Source organism: Gossypium hirsutum, chromosome A01, assembly GCF_007990345.1.
Source record: "Gossypium hirsutum isolate 1008001.06 chromosome A01, Gossypium_hirsutum_v2.1, whole genome shotgun sequence".
NCBI lineage: Eukaryota > Viridiplantae > Streptophyta > Magnoliopsida > Malvales > Malvaceae > Gossypium > Gossypium hirsutum.
The window spans coordinates 37640754-37661288 of NC_053424.1; the positions used below are offsets into that span (position 1 = coordinate 37640754).

The 20535-nt window shown below is 33.5% G+C and overlaps 1 protein-coding gene and 1 non-coding gene across 10 annotated transcripts; both read left to right on the forward strand.

Annotated features, from left to right (window-relative positions):
• Positions 1-1607: 1607 nt before the first annotated feature.
• Positions 1608-18324, forward strand: LOC107917942 (rho GTPase-activating protein REN1). 9 transcript variants are annotated; one of them, XM_016847375.2, is made up of 30 exons: positions 1610-1733; positions 1878-2006; positions 2112-2153; positions 2308-2349; positions 2518-2559; positions 2689-2730; positions 2851-2898; positions 3018-3083; positions 3583-3619; positions 3805-3881; positions 5203-5273; positions 5380-5458; positions 10921-11065; positions 11386-11505; positions 11625-11702; positions 11938-11993; positions 12092-12161; positions 12322-12406; positions 12485-12728; positions 12994-13263; positions 14872-15177; positions 15416-15465; positions 15752-15812; positions 15904-15987; positions 16111-16227; positions 16310-16473; positions 16716-16767; positions 17356-17550; positions 17659-17925; positions 18040-18324. In XM_016847375.2, the coding sequence occupies exons 2-29, from the start codon at positions 1968-1970 to the stop codon at positions 17812-17814; spliced, it is 2838 nt and encodes a 945-aa protein (XP_016702864.1). In that variant the 5' UTR covers positions 1610-1733; positions 1878-1967; the 3' UTR covers positions 17815-17925; positions 18040-18324. The 9 variants fall into 9 exon arrangements, with proteins under 9 accessions (XP_016702867.1, XP_016702864.1, XP_016702865.1 ...); XM_016847376.2 differs by having other exon boundaries at positions 1631-1733; positions 1898-2006; XM_016847374.2 differs by having other exon boundaries at positions 1646-1804; positions 1898-2006.
• Positions 18325-18535: 211 nt separating this feature from the next.
• Positions 18536-18617, forward strand: TRNAS-GCU (transfer RNA serine (anticodon GCU)). Its single transcript has one exon. It is a non-coding gene; the product is annotated as a tRNA-Ser (tRNA).
• The last annotated feature ends 1918 nt before the right edge of the window (positions 18618-20535 follow it).

A 20535-nucleotide genomic window follows, 5' to 3' on the forward strand; every position in this document is an offset into this window, starting at 1 on the left:
CTGGGCCATACGGGCATGTGAGCCCTGTCCTTAGGAAAAATTTTGAAATTTCACGAAAAATTTTCTAAACTTCCGATTAAGTCCTGATTTGTTTCTAACACGTGATTTAGGCCTCGAGGGCTCAATAAAGGGAGATTATGATTAAATTATGATGTGTATGTTATATTATTATATGATTGTTCGTATTTGTTTTGAAATGTTCGATAATACTCCGTAACCCTGTTCTAGCGACGAATTAGGGTTAAATGGTGTTACAATAAGAGTTAAATTCGTTTGGCTAAATTCAACCACTAGTATTGTATTGTGCATTTAGTTGAAGATTTAGTCCACATTCTCCAATTAGACCATTCCTAGGTCTTTATACTTTTCAAAATTTGAAATTTCAGTCTTGATGCAAATGATAGTCATTAACTCATTAACTAGATTTTTAGTGAGTAATATATGAAAATAATAAGTGCACATGACATTGCACATATAATAATATATTTGGCGTATCAGATTTTGGAAATAACAAAATTTAACATTTATCGTTTGGTGAAAGCTAAAATTTTAAAATTTAAAAAGTATAAGAACTAAAAATAATTAAAATAAATTACAAAAATTAAATCCACAACTTTTATAAAATATAGTAACCGAGCATTTTAACCAAAATATTTTAATATTATCAAATAATAAGAAATTATTTAATACCATTAAAAAAATTACTTATTTAAGAAGCTTTGTTAACTTATAATCAGGTTTCATATTCAAAGGAAGCTTTTCTTTAGTTGGTGTTTAGCTTTCACACTTCCTTTTTTTTTTTTTTGGGTTTCCTTTGCACTCTTTGTTTACAGAGGAAAAAAAGAACCTTTATATCCTATACTTTGTGTTTTAAGTTTGGTTTTATTAGATTTTATACTTTGCTTAAGTTGTTAATTTAGTATTTATATTTTAATTTGGTCATTTTTAATCTCCTTACTTTTATAATCTTAAAATTTTAGTCATGACTAAATGATGGTTATTAAATTCATTAAGTTAAAATTTGTTATTTTGAAAATTTAATGTGTCAAATATATTATCACATATGTAATATCATGTTAGCTTACTATCTTTACATATTAATGAAAAAAATAGTTAATAGATTTAATGATTATTATTTACATTAAAATTGAAATTTTAAAAATAAAAAAAATAATGACTAAAAATTATTCAAGTAGAAAACATGGACTAAATATCTAATTTTACACATAATACACTATTAATAATAAAATTTAACAGACATACTTAATTGCTACCGTTTAATTAGATGTAGATTTCAAATTTCTAAAAGTACAATAACTAAAATTAATTAAATTAAATTGTAAATTTATGCAAAGTATAAGGTCTGATAGAAAATTTTGACCTTTGAGTTTTAACGCAAAGGCCCATAACAGACTGAGCAATGTTTGCCGATGGGCCCAACACGTCAATTCACGAGTGACAAAAGGAACGTTGTAAACAGGCAAAATTTACCGGAAACGCCATTTCCCTCCAAAAACACAAATATTTTCATAAGAAAAAAAGGGATAGAAAAATAAAAATAGAGATAAAAAATAGGGGTTGACGTGTACAACAGCAACATAATTCCCATCCCATTTCCGTTATGTAGGGAATGCCTCACTGCTTTTAGGCTATCCCTTTGGTTGACCGAACGGGGTTTCCGCCTAGCAAAGAATTCTGAGCCAACGCACTCTCAAACAAAGAAAGAAAAAAATGTCTCTCCGTTCTCCCCTTTGCCTTCTCCTTATCTCCTTTTAATTTTCTTTTTTCCTCTTTTTTTCACAAAGTACGTTCCTAATTCAAAATGTTTTTCTTTTTTGAGTTTTGAAATTGTATTTGTTTGTTTAAAAATATTGTAGCGTAATTAAAATTGATGCAGAGGCTGCTGATCATTTCCTTTTGTGAATTGTTTGGTATGTGATTTTCTGATTCTGAGTTATCAGAGTATCATGGCTACCAAAAGGGATGAACCATCTCTGATACAGCAGGTTTTCATCAACCTATTTCTTTTTTGCTTTTACTTGTGTCGAAGAGAAAGAACTATATTTTGTGTTTGTAACGGAGATTTTACTTTTTGTTTTTAATGTCCTTAGAGAATACATAGCAAACGGGAAGAGCCGTCTCAATCCCAACTGGTTGTGCTCTCTCTCTCTCTTTCTTTTGCATTCGGTTAATTTTCTATTCGTTGTTTTTTTTTCTTAAAGATTCCGGTGTCCAGAAACATGGAAAAATATACTCTGTGATTTAACGTATATTTTACGTTAATTTATATTTAATTTTCATGTTCAGAAAATGGCTAGCAGAAAGGAAGACTCGTCTCCAGCGCAACTGGTTTCGAGCAATCTCTCTCTCTCTCTCTCTCTCTCTCTCTCTCTCTCTCTCTCAATCTGTTAATTTTCTATTCGTTTTTAGAAGATTTTGGTGTTCAGAAACAGGGAAGAAATACATTGTGATTTAACGTATATTTTATGTTAATTTATTTTTAATTTTCCTCTTCAGAAAATGGCTAGCAGAAAGGAAGAGCCGTCTCCAGCGCAACTGGTTTTGATCAATCACTCTCTTCTTTTTCCCCTTCTGTTAATTTTCTATTCGTTTTTCGAAGATTTTGGTGTTCTGTAGATTTAGCGGAGATTTTACGTTAATTCCTTCTCTCTTTTTTTTCTTGTTTAGAAAATGGCTAACAAAAAGGAAGACCCTTCTGTATTACAACAGGCATTTTTTCTCTTTCCTTCTTTCCTTTTCTTTTCTTTTCTGGTTTACATTATAGTTTTTATGAAGAAATTGGACTTCTTTGTTTTGCTCTTTATTGTTTGGGTGTAATGTTGTTTGCAGAGGATGGCTTCCAAAAGGGAAGATCGAGAGCCATCTAAAGGACATCAGGTGTAGATCAATCTTGCTTTCTTTTAGGAAAGGTTTTCAACCTTCAGGAGAAAACAAAACCTAAACTCTAATTTTTAAAGTTTGACTATGGGTTGAAAATCAATTTTTTTTTTCTTAAGGGAGATGTTGCAGCGGCTGCTGCTCCAGGCTCATTGGAGCATCAGAACTCTCGGTCCGGAAATACGGTAAACCACTCTCTCTCCTCTATGAACTGTTTAATTAATGTTCTGAATTTAGAGTTGTTGATTGAGAGTTGTAGGTGAGCATTGGTTCCCTAAATTACCATTCGGTAATCTTTGCCATCACTAAGATCATGTCGACAATTATCTTTGTTCATCACTCGACAACATCTTATGTGCTTGGGCATTGGGAGATGTCAACTAAACGCTTTGAACCATTTCATGGAAGGACTGCCTGTATATAAGCTATTCTCTGTTTATTATCAAGTAGATTGCAACTATTTTTTTTGTTGCGCAGTATATTTTAGCTTTTAATAACCACTAAGTTTAATCCTAGACTTTTAAGCGGCCATCAGGAACTTTGATGCTAGAGAATGAATTGTCTTCTTTATTTTAAGTGTTTGCTAGATTTTACCTTCCCGACCTGCATTCCCTGTTTCTTAAGCATGTAGTTTTTAAAATTATTAAAGTTAGTGCATTTTAAGGTTTTTAAACTTTCTCGCAGGTTTTAAAGAGTGGGCCACTTTTTTTATCATCCAAAGGTTTGTTAACTTTGCTTTTGCAATTAAACTCAGTTCTTCGTTTGCCATTCATCTTACAGTTTTGTGAAGCAATTTTTACTTTTATTATAAAATACGCATTATGTTGAAATCAAGGTTTCAGGACAATAGTTTGGATTCTTACGAATTATTATTTCTTTCTTTTTCCTATTTTTCTTTGATTAAAGGAATTGGGTGGACGTCATGGAAGAAAAGATGGTTTATTTTGACACATACTTCGTTGGTTTTCTTTAGAAGCGACCCTGTAAGTTCCTTTACTCTGGCAGTGCCGGTCTAAACTCTCAACATGGATGTTTGTGCTTGCTTATCCATTTTTTTTTACATATTTGTTGCTCTTTTCTTGGCACAACAATTGAATTATTGTAATGATTCAGTAAAAGATAAAGCGATCTGCTGTTTTTTTTTACTCTACTAGGTTTTAAGATCATCGAGATGATATTAATTTGCTATGATTATCTTTTATTTGCACTACTCTGTCAATTAGAGCATCTGATTTTGAGTTTCATGTTCTCTTCTATGAATAATTATTAGTGGCTAGAATATGAAACTTTCATGTTTATTTCATGCTGCGCGTTTCGTCGGTGATTTTGCAGTTTTTAGTTTGTTTTTGGACAGACTAAATAAGCTCTGGAAACTCTCAAGCTAGATTAAACATAAAGAAACTGGGAAATATGACCTCAAAATTAAATCATTCTTGCGGCTCTAAATTAATAAAGTTTACCTCTCAAATAGTGAAGGAGATTTTCTTTTAAAAAAAAGTTATACTTATATTAATCATTTTTTATCAGAATCAATAATTACAAATATTAAACTAAACAACTATCTCAATAAATATCTCAACTCAAAGTAACTAATTAACTAATCGTGATAAATTTGATTGAAAACCCACATATGAATTATAGATTGTAGGACTCGAAGCTAATAGTTCAAAGTTAAACTTTACTGGTAACTTTTACTCCACATAAATTAATGGAACTTAGTTATAAACTTATCAAGTAGGATAGAGTGCTAAGTTAGTGGAACCTATGGTAATTTATACAAACGTACATTTTTAGTGTACTAGAAAATTGATTGTTATTAAACACTGCTTATTTGATAGTTATGGTACTTCAGTTAATATATCATTTCACTTGCCAATTCTTCTTTGGTTCACCAGCAAATTAAGCCTAAAAATGAAAGATGGAAATGCATTAGGTTGGCCCTAATTTATAATTGGGTTAGACTTTATTTAGATGCACTATTCTACAATGTGTGACATTCGAGAGCTTCACCTTGAAGAATAATACAAAGAAATGATGCTTTGGTTGAGGAAAGGACTTAGGCTTCGATTTGGAGAAGAATTTCAGTATGCAATCTCTGAATCAAAAAGGGAAATAAAGTCTAGAAGTGTTGATATTTATTGGTTAGATGTTATTATCCTGATGGTAACCTGTTCTCTTGTCTCCACATTCCCATGCACTACTCAATTTCTCTCTCTCTCTCTCTCTCTCTCTCTCTCTCTTTCTTGCTGCATTTTGTATGTATAAGGTTTTAGAAGATTAATCTACTTTTGTTTTACTTCTCAGAATGCCGTTTCTCAGAAGGGGAATGAAGTGAACTTAACTCTTGGCGGTATTGATCTCAACAATTCAGGCAGGTTGGCTTGCATATCTGAAAGATTACCAATTCTTGGTCTCTTCTTCAAGTTGCAAATATCTTTAAAGCTGGAATTACTAACTTGTGGTGGCTTTCAACATTTCTAGTGTGATTGTCAAAGCTGATAAAAAACTTATAACAGTACAGTTTCAAGATGGCCGCGATGGACGAACCTTCACACTCAAGGTTCTTCCTCCCATTCTTCATCTATAATTTCTCTTTGATTCTTTTTATACTATTTTAACTCAACTGTTTATTTGAGTGGTTTGTCAGATTCATGGCCCTTTACTTTTACATTTCCTTAGCTTGATAAATAGTTGTGAGCTTTCTGTTTGAACAGCACATATCATGATTCTGCCAAAACAGTAAAAGGACATTCTTGCATGTAAAAATGATCAAATGAATCTGACCAACACTGAGCTCTAATGAAAGCAGAAGAACTTGTTCTGAGTGACCAACGCTTGCATGTGATCAGAATGCCATGAACATGAAATTTTTATCTTTATAGAAGTTTTATTTAACTCTGTCACTTAATACCCTACAGAGCATTTTTTTTATCCTGTGAAACCCATTATTACGAACTGCTTTAGCAAGATCACTGGTTTTAAAGAAACAGTAAGATGTTCGGAAATTAATAACTTAGCTTTAGAATTTGGTACATTCAAATGTTCAAATAAATTGTAATTATCTTTTAAATTGTTTTTTTAAATATTATTTTACCATATTTTTGAATTACTAGTTTGAATTTCTAAATTTCAATTTATTATTCTCTATTAATAGAGACTTTGATGGATAAATCAATGGAGCTATTTCATAAGCCTCTCATTACTTCAATTTTATATGAGTACTCTGTCTAACAACTTAGTTCTCAATCTTGGCCCAAACATGTTTCATTACTCCTTTGCTCAAACGAGCATATTCTTTGATCTTCATATGACTCCAATACTTTTTCTGCTGAAACAATGCCAATTCTTATTCACCAAAGCCAACAAATCGGCTCCTATATACCAGTTCCAAGAGGCCAGGTTTGTGCCCGACTTTCTTGGCAGCCGGTCGAGGGACTTCGTTTAATGGATATCAAACCATGTATTGGATAAACCAACTGCAGCTCCATAACTCACAATATTACTTCACAATCAGCAGTCTCCAAAATCACAATATTCTCGATCTTGTTGACGTAACTCATAACAATGGCCCATTATCATAGCACCCTCAGTCAGAAAATCCCCCTATTTTTTCATCAACTATTTATGCTTTTTAGTCATCATCAATCCAAGATTGTTTCTCTATTGACCATCAGTCTTGCAGGAGCATAATAGCTTGGTTTTAGTATTTTAAACATTCAAATATTCAAAAAAACTGTTGTCTTAAATTTAAATTATTTTTGAATTATTATAATTTTTGTTAAAAACAGGCTATTTCCATTCTGTTTATTCACAAGAAATTACATAAATATTTATACCCATAGTGAGCCTAACTTAAGAAACTCTATACTAGGAAATAGACTAATTATAGGGATGCTGTCCCTAAAACATCCTTAAAGTTAGGGATAGTAATCAATAAAATATTTACAGACTCCTATTTGATACACTCAAATATTCTTTAATTAGTAAACTGTAATCTAACACTTCCCCTCAAGCTAGGAAGTGGATATCATCCATTCTCAGCTTGCTTACTAGTTTCTGAAACTACTTCCCAGACAATTCTTTGGTAGTATGTTTGCTAGTTGACCATCAGTGGACACAAATGGAGTGCAAATTAAGCCATTGTCTAGTTTTTCCTGTATAAAATGTCTGTCAACCTCAACGTGCTTCGTACGATCATGTTGAACTGGATTATGTGCAATATTGATAGCATACTTAATATCACAATACAACTTCATTGGACCTTCCCACTTGATCTTCAAATCTTTCAAAATAATTTTTAGCCATAATAACTCACAAATTCCAAGAGTCATCGCCCTAAATTCAGCTTCTGCACTAGATCTAGCCACAACATTCTATTTTTTACTCCTACAAATCACAAGGTTGCATCCTAGGAAAGTACAATAGCCTGAGGTTGATCTTCTATCAACCATAGACCCTGCATAATCTGCATCAGTATAGGCTGCAGGGGTTAAATTCTTCCCCTTTTTAAATAGGATTCCTTTGCCTGGTGTGCCTTTTAAGTACTGTAGAATCTGATACACAGCTCTAAGATGTGATTCTTTGGGGTGTGTATAAACTGACTTACAACACTGACTGCATAGGCAAATATCCAGTCTGGTATGAGACAAGTAAATGAGCTTCCCCACAAGTCTTTATATGAACTTTTATCAGTTGCTGCATCTTCTAGTGCATCTCCAAGTCCGTGTTTCACCTCTATGGGTGTCTCTACTGGTTTACATCCCAACTTGCCGATCTCTGTGAACAAATCAACTATGTATTTTTACTGAGATACGAAGATTCCTTTCAGAGAGTGTGCCACTTCAATACCAAGGAAGTATTTTAACTTACCAAGCTCTTTGACTTCAAATTCTTTTACTAGGCATTTCTTTAAATTCTCCATTCCTCCCAGATAATCACCAATCACTATAATGTCATCTACATAGACTAATAAAACAACCACTCCCCCTAAAGATGAGTGTTTTACATTCAGAGTGTGATCTCCTTGACTCTGTTTATACCCCAACTTGAGATTACTTTGGTAAATCTTCCAAACCAAGCCTTCAAGGACTGTTTCAAAGCCTTTTTTTGTCTGCAAACTACCTATCTTGTTTTTGAACTGAATCTTGGTAGAACATCCACATAGACTTCCTCTTCAAGATTACCATGAAAAAAGGCGTTTTTGATGTCGAATTGCTGTAATTTCCAACCTCGGTTGGCAGCTAGTGACAACAACACTCTCACAGTGTTCATCTTTGCAACAGGGGCAAATGTTTCAAGGTAGTCTATTCCATACATTTGAGTGTACCCTTTAGCAACCAATCTTGCTTTGTACCTCTCCAAAGAACCATCTGACTTATATTTCACTGTGTACACCCAACGACATCCCATTGGTTTCTTTCCTCTCGGTAATTTCACCAAGTCCCATGTCTTATTTTTTTCAAGAGCTTCCATTTCAACTTTCATGGCATTTTTCCAATTCTCATCTTCTAATGCCTCGGATACAGTTTTGGGAATGAAGATAGAATTTAGGCTAGTAAGAAAGGCTTCGTGGTTATGGGACAAATTTTTGTAAGACATGAATAAGTACAAGGGATGTTTTGTACAGGCTCTAGTCCCTTGTCTAATAGCAATGGGAAAATCATCTAAATTTTCAGTAGTTTTAGTATTAGTATTCAAAGTAGGTTCAACAATTACCTCAGATTGTATAGTAGTAGGTTGTATAGAAGAAGAAGATGATTGAACTTGCACCGGTGTCTTCTTCCTTGAGTAAACCAGTAAAAGACGAGTAGTGTCCTGAATCCCTCTTTGTGATTTGGGTGTAGGCTTTGTTTCAGGTTGCATAGGGGCCATAGTTTTGAGTAGGGCAGGTTGGTTAACAGGCAAGGACTGAGTGGAAGTGTTTGGTTGCTAGACATGAGCTAGAATGTGAGTGTTTGGTTGCTGGACAGGAGCTGGAATGTCAAGAAGAAAGAATTCTCTGTCCTTATCTTATGTGAATAAGATCTCCCCTTGAAGATAAGGACAAGTAAAGAAATTCTCTTGTTCTGCAAAAGTAACATAAATTTTTTTTTGTGGCTGGATGATAGCATTTGTACCCCTTTTAGTGGAAGAATAACTGAGAAAGACACTTGACAGCTCGTGGATCAAAATTTCCTCTTTTTGAGAATGTATATGTACAAAGGCAACACAACAAAAAATTTTGGGAGTAAGGTTACTTGAAGTATTGAAATCAGGAAAGAATTTTGCTAGAACTTGCATAGAACTTTGAGATTCAAGGACTTTTGTAGGCAATCTATTTATCATATGAGTAGTAGTTAAAATAGCCTCCCCCAGTATTGTTTAGGGACATTTTTTTGGAACAAGAGGGCTCTTGTAATAGTTAAAATGTGACCATTCTTTCTTTCGGCAACACCATTTTGTTGAGGTGTGCTAATACAAGATGACTCATGTATAATGTCTTTTTTTTTGGAAATATGGTGAGAGAAATTGATTGAAATAGTCCTTGGCATTGTCTAACCTAAACCTTTTTATTTCAGCTCCAAATTGTATTTTGATCATGCTATAAAAGGTTGGAAAGACAGACCTTACATCAGATTTTTATCTTAAAAGAAATATCCAAGACACACAGGTATAATCATCAATAAAGGATACAAAACATCGAGCCCCAGAAATATTTAAAATAGTGGATGGTCTCCAAACATCACTATGAATAAGAGTAAAAGGAGTGGATGTTCTTTTATTGCTTACCAGAAAAGAGGTACGTTTATGTTTTGCAAATTCACAGACATCACAATAGAATTTTTCAACAGTTAATCTTTTGAACAATGAAGGAAACATAATTTTAAGTACTCTAAACGATGGATGACAAAGGCAGAGGTGATGGAGCCAAATTTGGTCTTTATTGGTTTTAATAGATTCGAATATGAAAGATAATGGTGAGGAATTCAGAGCACTAACTTCTCCACTGGATTCTTCAAGATAGTATAGGTCATTTACTTCCTTAGCATGTCCAATCATTCTCCTCGTATTATGTTCTTGAAAAAGACATCGATTGTGATAGAAAACCACACTACAGTTAGAGTCTTTAGTAATTTTCTTGATAGATAGAAGATTGGTAAACAGTTTTGGAACATGGAGGATATTTCTAAGAGTAAGATTTTTATTTATAACAATATCACCCTAACCAGCCACTGTGATCACAGAACCATCGGCCAATGTTATCTTTCTATTACTAGGGCAAGGTATATATGAAATAAATTTTTGTGAGGAATAGGTCATGTGGTCTGTAGCTCCAGAGTCAATGACCCAAGAACTTTTGGTGGGTATATCCGAGATTATAGAATCTTGAGAAGAGGATATACATGAAAAAACCAAACCACAAGTACCTTTTGAAGGAGATTTTTCTAATGATCCCAACAGATTCTTCAACTTCTCAATTTTTTTTTATTGAACTCAACAGATGATTCTTTTCTCGAGAATTTCCTTCTCTAGTGTTGCTGGTTTTGACAATTTCAGCCATGTTTCTTTTGAACAAATTCTACTGTCGTGAGGGTTGATTGAGAATGAGAAAAAGTTGTCAGACAAAAAAAAGGCCAGAATTTGAGCTAAAAAATTGGCTCTGATACCAAAAAAAGACTATTTTCATTCTGTTTATTCATAAGAAATTACATAAATATTTATACACATAGCAAGCTTAACTTAGGAAACTCTATACTAGGAAACAGACTAATTCTAGGGATGCTGTCCCTAAAAACAGCCTTAAAGTTAGGGATAGTAATCAATAAAATATTTACAGACTCCTATTTGATACACTTAAATATTCCTTAATTAGGAAACTGTAGTCTAACAATTTTTTATATTTTTGAATTAGTAGTTTGAATTTATATGTAACTATCTATCTTTACCTTTATCAATAAATCAATGGAGCTATTTCATAAGGCTCTCTTTACTTCAATAGATAGAAATTAGATGACATGATGATTTCTTTTGTTGATGTTCCAGGCTGAAACATTGGACGATTTGTATGAGTGGAAAGCTGCACTTGAGAATGCTTTGTCTCAAGCACCAAGTTCTGCTAATGCGATGGGACAAAATGGCATTTTTAGGAATGATCAATCAGAGGAAGTTGATGCTTCTAAGGAACCAGGTATTCTGCAGCCTCTTTTTTTGAGTTTTGTGCAACTTTGAACTGATACACACACATGCATATATATATATATGTGTGTGTCTGTGAGAGGGAGAGAGCTATCAGTTTATTGGAACAATGTAAATTATCAGAAGAATTCAAGCATGTTAGTGCTTTTGATTCTTGGCTGTCAGTTATTTCTATCCTTGTTTAACCGTATGGTCCTTTTCTTCTAGTTTTCATTTATCTCTTTCTGTTGTGTTTTTTCACAAGCCTGTCAAGCTTTTAACTTGATTTCCTCAAATTTGAGATATTGATGCTCTTCTCTATTTCTTCGTTAGCAAATGATAAACCGCCTGTTAGATCTACAGTCATAGGCAGACCAGTTTTACTTGCCCTGGAAGACGTTGACGGAGCTCCAACATTTTTGGAGAAGGCCCTTAAATTTATTGAAAAGCATGGTGAGTTTTTTCTTTTCTTTTAATTACTACAATTGCATTTAAGTAATATTCTAAATTTCTAATTCCCTATACTGGATAGCTGTCTATGCATATATAATCATGTTAAAATAACTTAACAGGTGTCAGAGTAGAAGGGATCTTACGACAAGCTGCAGATGTTGAAGATGTTAAGCGTCGAATTCAGGAATATGAACAGGGTTTGTTCAGACACATTCTCCTTGACTATATTCTATATTCATTTTTTTTAACACTGGTTACATATACCATAGGTTGTGTTCTTACAATTTCTTTGGATTTACATATTCAATATTTAATGTTCGGCTGTAAACAATGCTGTCAAGGGTAGCTTTGTAAAAAGTAGAATATATATACTTGTAGTTCAACTATTCTCTTCAGCCTTCTAACTCTTTTAGGCCATGCTTTTTAATGCAGGAAAAACTGAGTTTTCTTCCGAGGAGGATGCACATGTCATTGGTGATTGTGTCAAGGTATGCTATATTGGTTTCCAGAAGATTGTTTCATTTAAATTGCAACATATACTGCTCCTGCTACTTTTTTTTCTAATTTCCTTAATGCCATTTTCCAGTATATCCTCAGAGAGTTGCCATCATCTCCTGTTCCTGCATCATGCTGCAATGCGCTACTAGAAGCATGCCGTAAGTCTTTTGTTCAACTGTTCTTTGTTTAACAAATTCAGTTGATAACATGCTTCACAGTAATTGGATTCTTGATGCCTCCTATTCCAAAGGGAAGTATACGTTGGATAATCCTTATTCTTTATTTTTATTCTGTTATTGGACATCATACAATGATTAGGAACTCAACGTGGTTCTAGAGTCAATGCTATGCTTTTGGCAGTATTGGACACGTTTCCTGAACCAAACCGTCGTTTGCTACAGAGGTAATTGATTCATCGCTGTCACTCTTTGCCCTGTTGTGGCTTTATCCGTATTTTACTTGTCTTGTTCCTTTATTTCAGAATTCTAATGATGATGCAAGTTGTGGCTTCTCACAAAAATGAAAACCTAATGAGCACTTCAGCCGCGGCGGCATGCATGGCACCCTTACTTCTTCGACCCCTTCTAGCTGGTGATTGTGAGATTGAAACCGATTTTGATGTGGGTGGTGATGGTTCTATGCAATTGCTACAAGCCGCTGCTGCAGCTAATCATGCTCAAGCCATTGTTATAACACTATTGGAAGAGTATGATCAAATATTTGGGGTGAGCCCCAATTATTTCTTCTTTTTCACTAAACTTTCAATATGGCTTTCTGTAGTCGCTATAAAGACAAGTATGTACACTATTGATCTGTTTTATTTTCTATCTGTTCTTGAGCAAATATGATCACTAAGTCAAAATTGTTTCTTTTTCCCAATATTCTTAAAAACATAAAAAATATGAGTCTTGTTCATATTCCAAATTCTTATTACTTTGGTTTGGATTTGGTTTTTACATTGTAGTTACGAGATCAGAATTTTGTTGGCAGGAAGGTTCTATTTCCTCTGATATATACTCTGATTCAGAAGAGAGTGGCAGTGAAAGTGAGGAGGCAGCTGAAGATGATAGTGAGTCCTATGACGAAGATGAATCTTATGAAGACGATGAATGCGATGATGGAACAGAAGGCTCTGATGTATCCAATGATGATGATGAGGATGAGGATGGTGACGATGATGATGATGATGATGGTGATGCAGCAAGTGAAACAGGCAGTGAAAGTGGTCACTCTGTTACCAATGATGTGGATGTTGATAAGGTTTGTTCCTCTACCGTTTTCAAATGGAATTTACATTTTATTATAGTTTATAAAATTTAAAAAGGGTGGAAGCAATAAATTTAATATGGATTTTGGAACAGCTAAAAGCTTTCTGTTGTTAAACTCAGAAAAAAACAGAACATCAAATTGCAGCTGTAAATTGCCACAGAAATCAAAAGATGAAGGTGGAGAAGACTAACTTCAGAAAATAAATTGCTGACAAAATTTTTTTACATCATCTTTTTACAAAGCTTTAAATATATAAATGTTTGGTTACAGCCACACAATTAGCAAAAAAATCTAATATTAAACAAAATAGCACATGTCGCATAATTTACAACTCATTACATCATAAGAAACTATCAAATAAAAATAACTCAAAATATCCAAAAAGCATCTGCTAAATCTTGGAGTTTCCAAAAAATTCTTAATTCCTAAGACTCCTTAAGATTTTTTCTTGAAACTTTTCCAATATCCTTTGAAACTCAAACTTGTTCTTGGAAAGTGCTTTGGTTAGAGCTTGTCATCAATCTCGAAGTCAGGATTAACTTTGCAAAGATCCCTTACGTTGCTAATAGTCGAAATCAATAGCGGGTCATAGACCACAAATTTATTCTCATTTATCAACACCATTGAATAAATCTTTTCAAACTTCTCACCAACATGAATATTTTCAAAAATAACACAGAAAGTTCAGACCCATTAAACTTTTCCAATATGAGTTAAAGGTTCTTTGGATTGGGTATAATCGGTTTTTTTATATGAATTTAGGAGCGGTTAATTAATAAGACAAGGAAGTGAAGTTGGTTGTGAGTTGTGGTTACCATGGTTTTTGTCGAGATGGGTTTAGAAGGGTTTTAGGCATAGTACAATGAAGAGAGATTGGTAAAGACTGTTGAGGTTTGGTTTTTTCGGTTAAAGAATCTAACTTCGTGTATACCAGAGTTACTAACCTGTTTACAAGCAATTATTTTATCCACTCCTTTACGCATTTGATCAAACAGTTGTGTTTTGGTATTAGCAATACTTCATGAGCATGCTGCAATGTACAATCTAATATATGATCCTTTATTGTTTGTATATGCTCAAGCTTCTTGTGTATTCCGGTGTGCCATTTTGCGGGTCATTGTTCTACCATTGCCAGGGATCGTTGGCTTTGATGCCAAATTGTTACAATCTATGTAATTGATAGTTCTACTCATGAAAGGAGATTGAAACCTTTAAGATCATCAAGGGGAGGCTGAAATTTTAGGACTCGTTAAAAACATAAATAGAAGTTCTACTTAAGTTTTATTATTTCATACATCCTTTTAAATAAGGACTAGTCTTGTTACATAAATAGAAAACCTATTCTAAGGAAAATAAATCAACAACAATAAAAACATAATCAATAAACCTAAGGAAAGGAATAAAAATGTACTCTTAGCTTTAATTAAAGAACCCAAATTAAACTGCCTTTCCTAACATAGATTCGGCCAGTAACATGCATGCTGTTACATTCTTTGGTCCTCAGGTAGATTTTGAGTATTCTTTCTGTTTCTTTTGTAAAGGTGAAAAGAGCAATAAATCAGTAATAAAATTTAATGCACACCGAGTGTAAAATTGCAGGATGTTGATTCTTCGAGCTCAAGTTCTGAGTCCTCTGAAACTGGTCATGATGTAAAAGCCACCAAAAGGCTTTCAAGTTCAATTCACAACCCATCGTCAGAAAATGATGATTCACAGAGGAGCAAGGGTAATCATAGTAAAAGTACAGCAACATTGATCAAGAAGTCTGCTGAGCTATCAAAAGGTGTTCATGGTCCAACCAATGTGGAGGATAGGTTAGCTCATCATACTCAAATCCCAATCAGCCAGCAATCCGCAGCTGCTGCACACAGAGCTAGGCGTAATGCTGTTTGGGGACGTACCTCTGTAAGTGTTTGTTTTCTGCATTTTTGATGTGTTATGCTTTTGGCCTGGTTCGTTTGACTTGCCTTGTTAGCTAACAAGTATTTCCAAGAATGAATTTGAGCATTAGGGAGTTACCTTAGATTAATCAACTTATAATGAACCAAAAAAAGAAAAAAAAAACTTATAACTGCTCATATTGGTCAATATGTTTATAGTCATGCATTTACTAATTATTAATTTATTGGGTTTGCTTCTTCAGGCAAGGAAGAACCTTTCTATGGAATCCATTGATTATCCATTTGGAGAAGAGTAAGCAGTGTTCCTATGATCTGTATGTAAAAGCCCTGTATAAATTAGCCTTCAACGACTTGTTTTCCTGGTTATTTTTCATATACCTTACAAAGACACAATACCAACTAAAATTTGCAAGCATCTTTTAAAGTATTCTTTCAAGCTTAGGATGATGGAATCTATCCTTCACATAACATAATTTACATGGCTAAAAGTGAAATAACAAAAATATTAGAGTCAGACCTTTTATATTGATAACGGCTCTATTTTCTTTTTTGTATTTATCAATTTGGCCTTATTTTAGGTTTGAAATTGAGACAGTTGAGGATGAAAAATCTGACTTGCAAAACAGACTCAGAGAAGAGGTTCAGCTACCTATCCACCTTTCGAAAACTTATTATTATTATCTTGACTTGTATGGAAACTTTTCATAACAAAGGCATCTCTCTCATACAGATTGAAGGTAATACCAAACTCGAAGCCAGTGTGGAAAAACGAAAGAAGACATTGCAAGGGCGTCAACTATGTCTTGAGAAAGAAGTACGTTTGTAATGTGAAGCTCTTTTGGTTCTTTTTTTGCAACATATGGAGTTTAATATTTGTATTTGCTTTATAAATTAACCGTCGTGAACCTTGATTGTTGCTCTTGATTGTACTTAATAGGTAGCAATATTAAAGGAAGAGTTGCAAAGGGAGAGAGATAAGAGGACAGCTCTGGAATCCGTTCTTAACTCATCTCAAGAACAACCCACAGTTCTCCCAGCTAAGATTGACGAAAAGGTATACGATGGCCTGACTCTGATTTAAGTAATCCACCTAATCTTTAACTTGCATCAAATTTTAACTTGCGACTATTATGAAGACAAAGGCAGATCTCAATGACATAGCTCTAGCAGAGGCAGATATAATTAATTTGAAAAAGACGGTTGAAGATCTGGAGGTGCAGCTTAATCAACAGCTTGAGAAAAGATATGCTTCCATGAATGATTCATGCAGTCAACGTCAACCAAATCATCATGCAAAAATGTAAGCTTTCAGTTGGTTCTATCACAATGTCATATTTTTTGGGGTATATGTAGCAAAACATTTCTTCTTTTTGTCTCTTTGGTGATAAGTACTTGTCATCCTTGTAGTGATTGGAATTGTTTAAACTTTAATGTAAAATGCATCTGGAGTTGTTTGACATATTTTTTACAATTCACATCCTCATCTGGAGTTGTTTTAACTTTTTTTTAACTATATTTATGCTGCTTTTACACTTTATACAGAGAGGATAAGCCAAAGGGTACTGGAGCTGTTGTTAAAGGGTCAGGAAGCAAGGTAAACTCACATTCATTTGAGACAGCATGCAGTACTGTAGTTTACTAGAAAACGAATGGAATTGATCCTGTTGTTTTACTTTGATGATTGTATTCCATTTTCTCCAAAATCCAAATAACTCTACCTATTTATTGAATTTTTGAGTGTTTGCCTTTATTAGTATGGAAATAGTATTAGTTAGCAAAATCAGTTTTACTTAAAGTCATCTGAGCATAAATTCCAATGAATGGTCAAATGGGGGATAAGCCACTACTCTGTCAGTGCATAAACCTTAGTTGTTGCTTATGGATGTATGAAGATTCTTGATGCACTCACCTCAAGAGAAATTGTGATTGTGAAAGTTGATGTGGAAAGTTGAAGAAAAAATTGGACAGGCTCCGAGGGATGTGATCAGTTATATGGTTGAATTTAATATATCTACTGCTTCATAGTTATAAATTTCTTTTAATAGTTGTGAACTTAGTGATATCATCAAAATATGCCTCATACTTTGGGGCTTTCCTTTATAAGCATTCAAGTTAAGCTTAGCTGTGTGTTATCCAAGTATTTGTTTTAAACAAAATTCTCTGAACCAAGAATCTGTTTCAGCAGGATATGTATGTGGACAAAGCAGAGTTTGAGGAAGGGAGGAAGCAGGAATCATCTTTGGAAAGTAAACATCCACCTCCGAACCAACAGGTAGATCATTCAGAAAATAACAGCAACCGTATGAATGAAGCAGAGACAGATTCAAAGAAATCCCATGCTTCGAGTAATTCCAAGAAGTTAGCTAAAAAGGGTGAGGTATGTTTTACTTCTTTTGGTGCAATTTGGTAATGTGACTGTTATTTAAGGAGTCGATTCACAACTTCAGCACTTACAAAACTGATTACTCGGTTTAACTTCCCATAGGAACAGCGAAGCCAGACTGCAAATGAAAGTCCAGACAATGAGAAAGGCCGTGGTTCAAGTCAAGCTGTTGCAAGCTCAGGCAAAGGCAAAGGAATAGAACATGCCCGAACTGCTCGAAATCGAGAAAAACGTAGAGGACCGGACAGTAGCCAATAACCCTAAAGATAAGATCCACGCTTAAAAAACACCCCAAGGCAAATAAACCCATTTTCTAAGCAAGGGATAATTTGAAGGCCATGATGTCCTAAAGTTCTCAAGAATTAGGAGGTAAGTCAGTTGTTAGTGTTGCTCCAAATGGTGGTACTGGTTTTATGCATAATCCTCAAATCATTTTTCTGCATTGGACATTGCTTATATCCTTGAGAATTCATTCCCCCTTAGGCTGTTGATGGTGCTCTGATTCCACCAAGAGGGATAGGCTATTTTGCAAGGCGCGACTGATTTCGATTCCCGTACTAAAAGACGAGAGGCTGATAAAATACCCTTTACTGCAGATGAAAAAAGGCAATTATTATGTCCTTAGATTTAAGCTGAATAAGTCACAATCTTGGCGACCGGTTTTTGTTGCCAGAGAAACCTGATAGGATTGATTGTTATTTGAATAGCAACTAATGCGACCGTTTCTGATTTAACATTTTCTTGGTTTATAAAATATCGGTTCATGTATTGAGAGTTGAGCCCAAGTGAAAATTCTCTACCATCACTTTCTTTATATGGGTCTCATTCTTTCTGATGAATGAAAATTAATCACCTCTTACATATATACCCAGAAAAGAAAAGATTGTTATGAACATATATATATTAAAGAAGCAATATTTTTAATCAACAACTATTTAATTAAATATATAAGCTTGGATGTACAGCAGGGATCGATAAAGTCGCTTTGGCCGAGTGGTTAAGGCGTGTGCCTGCTAAGTACATGGGGTTTCCCCGCGAGAGTTCGAATTTTTCAGGCGACGGTTCTTTTAATTATTCGGTCGGATAACATCAATTTCATTAACCATAAGTCATCCCGTACCTTCCAAACTAGAATCTTAAGGTCATAAGGTACTGCTACTTTAATGAAACGATATATATTCAGCTGGCTAAGCCCAAAATTTGGACTTCGATTCTTACAAATTTTCTGTGCTGATTAATGAAGAACCTTTCTGGTTGAATAATTTATTCCCAAGCTACTCATAGAATAACAATACAACAACCAGACAGGTCATCCTGTTCAAGGTCTTGTGTTTTTCTTGTTTACATATATAGCGATGGAGTAGTGGGTTTGTTGTCAAGTTGGAAAAACTAGTCTTGTATAGCCATTTATATACTACTGACCTATATTTGCGCACTGAAAATTAGTCAAACTAGTAAATAGTTCAAAAGTTTTTTATTATATCGTTATGAGTATGGTTTTAGCTTCTTTATTTTTATTTTTTCATAATGTTATTAATGAATTGAATTTGATAATTCAATTATTACTGATAAATGATACCCTGAATTTTTTTATTGTTATTTAATTTTAAAATTAAAGTTAATAGAAAATCCAATCAATTCACACTAAATTAATAATAAATTTATATCAATTAAGTTGAATTCAGACCCAGCATATTATCATCACAAATGCTAATCAATAGCCAATAACATTTAATTAAGTGATATATAAAATAATATAATTACCAATATGTTTTTTAATTCAGAAAATATTTTTCCTGCAATTTTTACTATTTTGAGTAATTTTTTAAAGAGTAAGAAAAATCGAGCCGATTTGTGATATTTATATCAATATGTTCTTTATCGAAGTTGCACATGTGTTTTCAGCTAAAGGGATCATTGTCATTCCTGAATTTCAACAAAATGACCTTTCCGCTACATCGTAACACGAACTACTTCAAGTGTGGGCTCAAACGAATTCGAATCAAACATAGAACCATAAATTATTTCCTTTATTATTAGTGGGAAATCAAATCTCTCTTTAATAAAAATAGGTAGAATTGTTATTCCGGAAAATAGAATTTATACTTAAAAAATAAATTCTCACTATTTTTGAGCAAAATAACAATATCTCAAAATTGTGTGTTTAACCGTACCGATGCTATATATTTATAGGGAGAAGAAGTGAAACATTTGTTGAATTAGCAGAAGTTTATTTCAATATTAATAAAAATCTTAGTCTAACTAGGAGAGAGAGAGAGGCGACAACCTTAGTTAAATATACTAGGGTTTGTCATCCCATGTATTAGCATAAGGGGCTTTTGGGCCTCTCTTATATCATGTCTAATTAGAAGTACTTCCTGAAATTCTAACCCAGTACTTTATAATTAATCCAACCCAATATATATTTTTTTTCAAAATAAATATTATAAATTAATTTAAATTAAATAATTTTCTCAACCAAATTCTAATCTCATTAAAATCATTGCAACTTTATCATAAAAAATCTATGAGAAAATATATTTAATATTTCTAAATTCAACAGATTGACTATGACCAATTAATTTAATTCCATTTTCAAACTTCAATTAATTAATTAATTATTTGAAAACCCATAAATTAATTTTTCAGATAATTTCCATTTAGTGAGAAAACTAAATTTATTTTTGAATGTTTCCCATTTCTCCAACTTTATCATTTTTGTTTATTTGATTCAACATGCAATTCATTTATAGTTTCAACGAGCTAATGCCGGGGGTGGACTGATTGGACATATTTGATTAGGGCTCAAATGATTTATAATTAAATTTAAGTTTTTCGCCTATTAATTATGAACTCATTGAGTCACAAAGTCATTCCACTATAGTATCATGATTGAGCTCTCCCTAATGACATATCATTACGAAAGCAACTCGATTAATATATGTCAATAACCTTGTCATAAGTGTGTCGCCCTCATAG